Consider the following 10,752-nt stretch of genomic DNA (forward strand, 5'->3'; position numbering starts at 1 on the left):
AATGGTGGGGGGAGGCGCTAATGACTATGTGTCATGTCCTAAACCGAGTTCCCATAAAGCATAAGACCATGACTCCGTTTGAGGAATGGGAGAGGAAAAGATCGAAACTCTCTTACCTACGTACATGGGGTTGTTTGGCGAAAGTCAATATACCAATTCCCAAGAAGCGCAAGTTTGGACCAAAAACCATGGATTGTGTTCTTCTGGGCTATGCTTTTCATAGCATCGGCTATAGCTTTTTGATAATAAAATCTGAGGTATCCGACATGCATGTTGGTACGATTATGGAGTCGAATGATGCAACTTTCTTTGAAGACATATTTCCTATGAAGGATATGCCAAGTTCATCAAATCAGGAGATACCTACTCCATCTAGTGAGGAATTCACCGTAACTCCTGTACCCACCATTGCGATGAAACACGTTGAGAATCCTGTTGAGGGTGACAATGGAACTCCTGTGAGGAGTAAGAGATAGAGGACTGCAAAGTCCTTTGGTGATGATTTCATTGTGTACCTCGTGGATGACACACCCAGGACTATTTCAGAAGCCTATGCATCTCCTGATGCTGACTACTGGAAGGAAGCTGTACGTAGCGAGATGGATTCCATCTTAGCTAACGGTACCTGGGAGATCACTGGCCGTCCTTATGGGTGCAAACCTGTAGGATGTAAGCGGGTGTTCAAGAAGAAGCTTAGACCTGATGGTACGATTGAAAAGTATAAGGCGCGACTTGTGGCCAAGGGTTATACCTAGAAAGAAGGTGAAGACTTCTTTGACACTTACTCACCCGTGGCTAGACTGACCATAATTCGGGTGCTACTATCATTGGCTGCCTCACATGGTCTTCTCGTTCATCAAATGGACGTTAAGACAGCTTTCCTCAATGGAGAGTTGAAGGAGGAAATTTACATGGATCAGCCAGATGGTTTTGTAGTACCTGGTTAGGAAGGAAAGGTGTGCAAGTTATTAAAGTCTTTGTATGGCCTTAAACAAGCTCCTAAGGAGTGGCATGAGAAGTTCGAAAGAACATTAACTGCTGCCGGCTTTGTAGTAAACGATGGTGACAAGTGCGTGTACTATCGCTATGGTGGGGGCGAAGGAGTTATTCTTTGTCTGTATGTCGACGACATACTGATCTTTGGAACCAAACTTGATTTAATCAAGGAGGTTAAGGATTTTTTATCTCGCTGTTTTGAGATGAAGGATCTAGGAGTAACTGATGTTATCTTAAACATCAAGCTGTTGAGAGATGAGAATGGTGGGATCACACTGCTTCAGTCTCACTATGTGGAAAAGGTCTTGAGTCGTTTTGGGTATAGCGACTGCACGCCTTCTCCAACTCCATATGATGCTAGTGTGTTGCTTCGAAAGAACCGATGGATTTCTAGAGATCAACTGAGTTATTCTCAGATTATTGGCTCGCTTATGTATTTGGCGAGTGCCACGAGGCCTGACATCTCTTTTGCTGTGAGTAAGCTGAGTCGGTTTGTGTCAAATTCGGGAGATGATCATTGGCATGCGCTTGAGAGAGTTATGCGCTATTTGAAAGGCACCGCGAACTATGTGATTCACTACACCGGGTATCCAAGGGTACTGGAGGGTTATAGTGACTCAAACTGGATATCTGATGCTGATGAGATTAAGGCCATAAGTGGTTATGTTTTCACACTTGGTGGTGGCGCTGTTTTCTAAAAGTCTTGCAAGCAGACCATCTTAACTAGGTCAACTATGGAAGCAGAACTCACAACATTAGACACTGCCACTGTTGAAGCAGAGTGGCTTCGTGAACTCTTGATGGACTTACCTATGGTTGAAAAACCAATACCCCCATCCTAATGAACTGTGATAATCAAATTGTGATCGTCAAAATAAACAGTTCAAAGGACAATATGAAGTCCTCAAGGCATGTGAAGAGGAGACTGAAATCTGTCAGAAAATTGAGGAACTCCGGAGTTATTACGTTGGATTATATCCAAACGTCGAAAAATTTGGCAGATCCCTTCACAAAGGGTCTACCACGTAATGTGATAGATAATGCATCGATAGAGATGTGTCTGAGACCCACCGCATGAGTTGTCCATAGTGGTAACCCATTTTATGTGATCGGAGATCCCGTGAAGTAGAGTGAAAGACAAGCTATTGGTCAGCTGGGAGGAGAGTATCCTTATATTACCTATCTCACTCCATGAAGATGCAATACTTTCCTGATCTGCATGGCAGGTTGATACTTATTTAATGTGTTCCAAGTGGCTTATTCGGGTAAGCAGAGATGTTGTCCTGCAGAACATCTTCTGAGGAACACATCCATATGAATTTGACTGTTAACGTCGCAGTCTGTGAGAATTGGGTGTCTCTAATAAATTCATGAAAAGGCCCTGGAGTATGACGTATACGCTCCACCCGCGAGAAGCCTTGCGGCAGCCCAGTATCGGTCAAGAATTTGTGTGAAACTAGTATCGCAGAAAACTTGTAGTGCAAGGCATAGTTCACTATTCAAGTTGTGATCTAGTGTAGCATAAATCTCTAAGTGGAAGTTCAACTTCACAGTCTCCACTAAGCACCGGTATATAAACAATGTTTTGGAACTAAATAATGAGATGTGCCAATAAGACTTTGTGGGGGATTGTTGGAATTTTGCTAGTTGGCCTTTGGCCCAAAGCCCAACTAAAATTCTGAAATTCTCTTGGCCTATTCATGCACACATGTGAGTGGAGTGAGTGAGGCTAAAGTTTAGTCCCACCTCGGAAGTTGAGAGAGAGTTACACCTTTTTATAAGGTGAGCTCTTCTACCACTTGTATGAGCATGAGAAGAGGAGACCTACTCGCTCGCCTCGCCATGCCACGCCTCGTCATGTCGCGCCGCGTCGCGCCGCGCCGCGGGTTGCGGGATTGAGCCGAGCCGAGGACAGAGCTATGCACGTTGTCTATATTTTTGCTGCTCGGGAAAAATTAATGAGTTATTAATTAATAATTAATGAACGCGTTAATTACTGAACCGTTTCCGATTCTTTTGGATCGCGCCGACTTGGACGTGGGGTTTACTCCCACGACCTATCCGGCCCGCACTATATAGTCAGACAGACGTCTATCCTAGCCGCCGCCGCTTCGTATGGTTTCTCACCACCGTTTCAGATCATTGCGCCGCCAAGCAAGTCTTCTACATCCCTCCTTTCGGCGTGCACCGAGAGAAGGGACAGCAGGCCTCCGGAACCCCGCCTCTCGTGATCCGGTACGGGAAAGGGGCGATCAGGTTTTGGGGAAGCGCACTCGCGCGACTGCTGGCAGCGACGACTTCGCGAACGACGACTTCTTCCCCGACCTCGGCAATCTCATCCTCGACGACATGGACGACAACGTCAACGCCGGCGGTGCTGCTCCCGCTGCACCGTATGTGATTCTATCTTTCCTGTTCGAGATCGTGGTAGAATTCATGTTTCTAATATGTGTCTTCGATGTGATCTGTTCATCTGCTATGCTAGTTTGCATGATTAATTTAATCTTTACTATTGTAGTTATGATTTATCTTCTAATTATTCGAATTAAATCTCATAGTAACTTACTCATATTTCCAACACAATCAAATTGGATATGCAGAAGCTTGTTTCATAGCTTTTCACCATAATGATTGAGGGCTGGAAGAGGGAACTTGAGATGTGACTAGATCTCCGGAAGCAAAGGCTAACCTTTGCGCAAAGGTGAACGAAGACACGAGCTGGGATACGGACATGAGTGGGCACGCTCATCTTCGCAAAACAACGACACGAACCGACCCGCCGCTACGACGAGTCACGAGACCCAACCAAGCGGTCGCTGCCGTGTCGCAGCCAGCGGGACCCGTCGTCATCTCGGCAAAGCAAATATTCGCACAGTCACGGCACGTCGAGGCCGAGCTGCAGGCCACTTCGCCCTGCGCTCCAAGCCGCCGACAATGCAGGCCCACCAGCCCTGACCGCAACAGGTTGGGCAGCAGCTTGCAGTACACTCCGGCGCACCAAACCCCGCCTCGCACGCGAGCCGCCAGCGCCGCTTCCCCCGCCCCGCCGGCCGGCCCCCCGGCGGGCCAGACGGCATGGAGTGCCTGAGGCGGGTGAATCCGTTCCGCGCGTGTGCGGGGCTGCGGGTTCTGGGGTACCTCATGCTGGCGCTCGTCGCCGCCATCGTCGCCGCCTCCTACTACGCCGTCGTCGTCTACGCCTGGGGCCCACTGCTCCTACGCGGGGGCAGCGGAGGCTCCGTAGCGGCGGCAGCTTTCGTCCTCGCCGCCTTCCACCTCCTTGTAAACGCCGCCACCCTGTCTCTCTTACCATCTAATTTCAGTATACCTTGAGGAGTCATGTGGTGCTAGGTAGTGGCCTCTGTTTTTCCTTCAACTGCAAGGCAGCTTAGTCATTTGTGCGAGCAGCTAATTGTGCAATATGGATCTTAATTCATGTTACATATCATTAATGTCTTTCGGATTAACACATGATAGATGCGTATGCTCCAGCATCAGAACAAATTATGTCTCAAGAAATACTGTATATCCTTCGAAATTACTTTTTAAGGGCCCTTTCTTATTGTTGACTTTGTGCATTGAGCAACTCAAATATATAAGAACATCACCTCATGCAATGGTTATACTCTTATTCAACTATTTTTTTCATGCTTCAAGCGATTGATAGATATATTATGCTCAAACAAGTCAGTAGCATATAGATCGAACCATATCTGACGATAATACCTAGACGTGATATTTTGAGCCTCTATTCTTGTTATTCACCAAACTGTATTTAGTACTCCCTCCGTTTCTAAATATAAGCCTTTTTAGAGATCTCAGTACGGACTACATACAGATGTATAGTCATATTTTAGAGTGTAGATTCACTCATTTTGCTCCGTATGTAGTCCGTATTGGAATCTCTAAAAGGCTTATATTTAGGAACGGAGGGAGTAGCTTTTAGATTTTCGGTTCGAGATATTGAGCATGACAAAAGATGTGTTGGTTTCTTCCAATTAGACTGAATTATTCACCATAGCGCCTTACATTACTTGCTATCATGGACTTCTCTCTTCTTTAAATGAGAAAATCAGGCCATGATTGTGTTTGTTTCTGTTTTGTTTAAATTTCTTCAGGGTTCTTGTTTCTTCTGCAGCTTATAATGATGCTATGGTGCTACTTTATGGTTGTTTTTACAAATCCTGGAGCTGTACCTGAAAACTGGAGACATGCTTCTGAAGAGGATGGTATGTATGCGAACAACAGTAGCACCATATCAAATAATGTCGCTACAGATTGTGTGAATCCTCCATCCACTTCAGAGGAGCAAGGACATGCGCCTAGATATTGCTCTCGTTGTCAAAATGGCAAACCTCCACGTTGCCATCACTGTTCTATCTGTAAGTCAGCCTTCTTCATGGTGTCAATTAATTTATAATAGGGAATGCCACTGTTTCAAACCAACCTTCATACTTCAGGAAAAATGATGTTTGTCATCCAATATATATTGTTGGTTATGATGCGAATGATCTTGCAAGTGCCGGATTATGGTCCCTGAACTAGATTGAATGTGGCTTTAGTACTGGTGTTACTTTCAATGAACAACGGTCAGTTTGCGGTTGCTGAACTGTATTCCGCCGAACTTAATTTATAATCTGCTATGGAAAAATAGTTGCGTAAGTAGGGATAAATTGATTTAAACAAAAGGTAAAATAGACAAAAGCTGGAAAGGTAAGGTGGATTATCATTAATCCACCACAATGCCAAAAGCAGCCCACGAAAGGGTGATCTGTAAAGTTGCTACAGAAATACCTAATGAAAAGCACAAGAAAGTTCTTGCATAGTTTGTGTGCAGCTTGTGTGCTTTTTCTTTTATAGTTACTCATAAATGCATGAAAGTCATCTATCCCTTCTATTACATTCTTATTGTGACCTTTGTATTTGACTCTGTAGGTGACAGATGCGTACTAAAAATGGATCATCACTGTGTTTGGGTAGTAAATTGTGTCGGAGCAAGGAATTACAAGTATTTTCTCCTTTTCCTGGTAGGATTGGAACACTCATTGGGAAATTGATTATTGGAACACTTCTTGGGAAATTAATCTCGGATAGTGTATAGTTGTTTTTTGAGAGCGCATTTTCATATAAACTTCAGCAAGATTTTAAGTTGCTGTTCGGTTAGGATTGGGTGTAGTGAAAATATTTTGTATTAGTAAGCTAGTCTCTTATACTTGTTCTGGACTTGTATGAAAACCATGCTAGGGTGATTTCGCAGGCATATATTTTTGTTGTGGGATATACTAGTTCTGTCATGCCATAACGGAACAGATTTTAGATTTTTATTTTTTGGCCCTAAATCTACCTTATCTTATTTTGATGAGAACCTGATGTCCAAACAGGCAAACTAGGCCTTACGGGTTGTTTGGATCTTGCCTGTAAGCAAAAGTGGTTGAACTATTTTATGGGCTAACCACCTAAACCTTTTTGGCCTAGGTCATGCTTTAACGAAACTGCCAATTGCTAGTTTTTCTAGAAGAACACTTCAAAATAGCAGAATAACTAAAAATGATGCTCTCCAAGCAGATTTTCACCAAATACTACCATAATGTAACACAAAATTATAAATCAGTATTGCTAAAACTTCTCAGAGAGTTTATGCCACCAATTGGCTTGTTTCCATTTTGTAGCCACATAGTTGTGTTTTTTCTAGTATCTTAGAGTATGTGGTTTGCCTTTTCAGGCTCATTCAACAAATTTATGCCACCTATTGGCTTGATATCATGTTGTAGGCTTTTAGCCCCATATTTGTGTGTTGTTTCCTCGATGACAATATGCACTTCCATATTTGTGGTGATATTATCTGATAGGTTCATGCACAATTATTACCAGAATTTGCATATTTAGGATTGTTGGACTTGCTCATCTGTATTTATTTTTCAAACTGTAGGTAGCAAGAAAAGACACGGAAGTATACATTGATTTTAAAAACAGAAAGACATGAAAAAGCTTTAACGAAAACCTTCAACGTTGTCTTGTGTTATAAGTGCTAACTTACCAAATCTAACGACAGCTGTACTCTGTTCTCTGTGCTGGGACTCTGTCTGGCTTCAGCCACATATAAGTGTTGGGCATAAGCATAACGAGCCTTACGACTCATAAGGGCACAAACAAACTACTACACAAGTTACTTATAATTATGTTTCCTGTCAATTGTCTTCTTGCTACACTTCCTATAATCATTTCTCAACCTGCTTCTTTAGCTTCCGTACTACTTATTTTTTTAAAGTGCACTCTCTTTTCATTATAGGTGTATACTTTCCTCGAGACTGTGCTGGATACATTGGTGCTACTTCCAAGCTTTATTATCTTCTTTCATGATGGAAGTAGGCGCCCCAGCTCAGCTGGTGATATTGCCATTCTATTTCTTGCTTTCGGTAAGCCTCTTCCTTTCAAACTTACCTTAAAGGTGTGTGGTTGAACTTACCCTACTCCTACGGTTTTACTGCAGTTCTAAATTTGGCGTTTGCGCTGAGCCTCCTTTGCTTCATATGCATGCACACGTCTCTTGCTGCCAGTAATACGACTTCTATCGAGGTAAAGGATTTGTAATGTGAATACTTTTGGTTTCCTGCTTGCCACTGTTCATAAGTACACTAATTCCTTGATTGAACTGTTAAACTTCGTTTTGCATTTATTCGGAGTTACTGGTTGATCTTCAGGTCGTGTAACCAACTGACATCACACACCTGTTCAAATAATACCATGTAGCTCATTACATTGGCACTCCCTCCGTCCCAAAATAAGTGTCTTAACTTCAGTACAACTTTGCACTAAAGTTAGTGCAAAGTTGAGACACTTATTTTGAGACGGAGGGAGTACTTGATAACCTAGTAATTCATGACCTTCATTTTGTAGTTAAAAAAAAAACTCACTGGTTCAACAGTACAAAAACAATCTAGGTTTCAGCTTGAATTTCTTGCAAGAATAATGAGATTTTGGTTGTACAGTGACTTGCTGCTGCTGGCATGCCCAAATGATATGCTTTTTTGTACTGGTTATATACTAATTCCAGGTATACGAGCGAAAGAAAACATGCTCATGGGAGTATGACCTAGGATGGAGAAAAAACTTGGAGCAGGTATTTTACCTGCATTTCCGTTCGTCCGAGCTCCTTAATTCCATACGAACCTTCTGAAATATTGTGTACTGCAGGTATTTGGCACCAACAAGTTGCTCTGGTTTCTTCCTATGTACTGTACCGAGGATCTGCAAAACATTGCTACAATTCAAGGCCTTGAATTCCCTACTCGTTCTGATGCAGTGCTGTAGTTGCGATTTGGTTGACAGTATATTCTTGTTATGCCATACGGCCATCTCACTTTGTAGATTAAACCGTCTTACTTCTGTACATAATCATCATTTTTCTGTACAAAGCTACTTCATCCGTCCGAGTTTAGGGCAACTCCAATCCGCGTCACCAATCACCCGCAAATGTATGGACTGGACAGTGTAGAGATTTAAGGGTCATCCATTGACCGTCACCAAATTTGTCCGGACACGTTTGAAATCTCACAAACTAGGATCAAACTGGGGAGTCCGAACGTTTGCCACGTCGGACTCAGACAATGCGGACCACCTGGAGGTGTGTGTGAGGTATTATGTGTGCTCAGCGGATTATCATGGTTTTTACCTGGTTTTCGTTAATTAACTGAAAAACTCTCTTCTGATCAATTAATTCATGGGACATATCTTTTGCCTCGGTTTCAAATAAATTGGACCAAACACAACAGTTAATGGTTCAAGATAAACTTAAACTTTACATCCCAACTGATTAAGCATACATAATTGGTGATTGAAAATTTGTTGCAGAGACGCGTGTAGGATCGGCCAGATCGCAGCATGTTCATATCCAAAATTGCTCCATGGCCCTGCGTCCCAAATCAGTGAAAGACTTGCAATCCGAAGGCTGCTGCAACTCTTGCAGTCCGAGTTTGCACCACAGCACGACGGGGCCCCTTATGTGGCCATCGCGGAACAGCTTGGCTTCCACGTCAAACTCTGCAGATCCCGACCGCATCTCGGACTCCAGGCGCTTCCTCTGGCTGTCCGACAGCGGCGCTCCTCCGCCGCCGCCGTGCGCCAGGGCCGTCACCTCCGCGGTTCCCTTCCTTCCCGGCTCTGCGCACACGCCCGGCACAGGCCCTTCTCCGATGACAACGCCGGCGTACGACACGGCCGCTTGCCCGTGGCTGAAGCAGTTTTCGAACACCAAACCTTTGTTCTCGACGTGGGGAGTAAAGTTGAGCGCCGGCGGCGAGGTCGTTGACGAAGCGGTGACGCCGGTGAGATTGACAGAGTAGTAGTCGGTTGCAGGGTTATCCAGCATAAAAGACACGCCGAACATGAAACCCGCGGCTAGTTAATTTGCAAGTTTCAACGAAGGAAAGTTATACACGAGTTGATATAGTGGAAATCTTATAGGAGCAACAAGGAGAAGAGCGTACCTAGTCCAAACAAGAACATAAATATGTCCCTCTTGTGGATTGTTTCGTAATAATTGTCCAGCTCCATACTCACGGTTAACGCAGGATCGAAGATCCAACGTCAAGCGAAATTATGATTAGAAGATCCCAATTTGAAGCGTGGCACGTTATTATGATTAGAAGATCCCCTGTTATGTACTCCAGTACTATATTTATACAAGGAACATATCTCCCCAGCCGGAAGTTAAAAAGAAAAAGAAAGCTACAGGATTCGGAAGGGATACAAACCAGACTCCAAAATTAAACTCTTCTACTCTTTTTTTACTACCAAAGACTCTTTTTTTTTTGCGGGGGCTACCAAAAACTCTTGTACTCTTCGTGTCTAGCTCTACACTTTGCCTATCCTTCAGTTTGTGTCAATAGCTCGCGTCATGTACGTACATATGAGGTGCAATTGTAGGGCATGAAAACCTCAAACTGCACATCTCTAATTATTATAAGAAGCTTTTTAGAGCACCCAAAGAAAATTTTGTGTCTCTAGATGAGAGCGCGATCTGGGATATACCTTAGCTCAGCTCCGACGAGAATGAGGTGTTGTCTACTCCGTTCACTAAGAAAGAGGTGTTTGATGCAATAACACAAATGAAACAAAATAAAGCCTCCGGACCGAATGGGTTCCCGACGGAATTTTATAAGCGATGCTGGCATATAATGAAGGAAGATATTCTGCCTTTGTTCCAGGACTTGTTCCAGGTGACTTACAACTATTCCACGTGGAGGCTACCTGCAGTGAGCAATCCAGGCCGATTTGTCTTCTCAATGTAAGCTTCAAGATCTTTACCAAGGTTGGTATGAATAGATGAACGCGGTGTTGGGGAACGTAGCAGAATTTTAAAATTTTCTACGCATCACCAAGATCAATCTATGGAGTCATCTAGCAACGAGGGAGAGGGGAGTGCATCTACATACCCTTGTAGATCGCGAACGGAAGCGCTCAAGAGAACGGGGTTGATGGAGTTGTACTCGTCGTGATCCAAATCACCGATGACCTAGCGCCGAACGGACGGCACCTCCGCGTTCAACACACGTACGGTTGGGAAGACGTCTCCTCCTTCTTGATCCAGCAAGGGGAAGGAGAGGTTGATGGAGATCCAGCAACACGACGACGTGATGGTGGAAGCAACGGTGATCTCGGCAGGGCTTCGCCAAGCTCCAACGAGAGAGAGAGAGGTGTTACGTGGGGAGAGGAAGGCGCCAGAGACTTGGTGCGGCTGCCCTCCCTCCCCCCACT

The 10,752-nt window shown here is 44.1% G+C and overlaps 2 protein-coding genes across 2 annotated transcripts; one reads left to right on the forward strand and one right to left on the reverse strand.

The window, feature by feature from the left end:
- The first annotated feature begins 3,885 nt into the window (after positions 1-3,885).
- Positions 3,886-8,536, forward strand: LOC123188092 (probable protein S-acyltransferase 12). The gene is made up of 7 exons (XM_044600129.1): positions 3,886-4,278; positions 5,135-5,378; positions 5,932-6,023; positions 7,286-7,412; positions 7,487-7,572; positions 8,051-8,116; positions 8,191-8,536. The coding sequence occupies exons 1-7, from the start codon at positions 4,072-4,074 to the stop codon at positions 8,305-8,307; spliced, it is 939 nt and encodes a 312-aa protein (XP_044456064.1). The 5' UTR covers positions 3,886-4,071; the 3' UTR covers positions 8,308-8,536.
- Positions 8,537-8,549: 13 nt separating this feature from the next.
- Positions 8,550-9,657, reverse strand: LOC123188093 (uncharacterized). Its single transcript, XM_044600130.1, has 2 exons — positions 9,483-9,657; positions 8,550-9,393 (listed from the first exon to the last, which is right to left on the reverse strand). Exons 1-2 carry the CDS (start codon positions 9,547-9,549, stop codon positions 8,882-8,884), a joined length of 579 nt encoding a protein of 192 aa, XP_044456065.1. The 5' UTR covers positions 9,550-9,657; the 3' UTR covers positions 8,550-8,881.
- Between the last annotated feature and the right edge of the window lie 1,095 nt (positions 9,658-10,752).

The sequence above is a fragment of the Triticum aestivum genome, chromosome 2A (assembly GCF_018294505.1).
Source record: "Triticum aestivum cultivar Chinese Spring chromosome 2A, IWGSC CS RefSeq v2.1, whole genome shotgun sequence".
In the NCBI taxonomy this organism is placed as follows: domain Eukaryota; kingdom Viridiplantae; phylum Streptophyta; class Magnoliopsida; order Poales; family Poaceae; genus Triticum; species Triticum aestivum.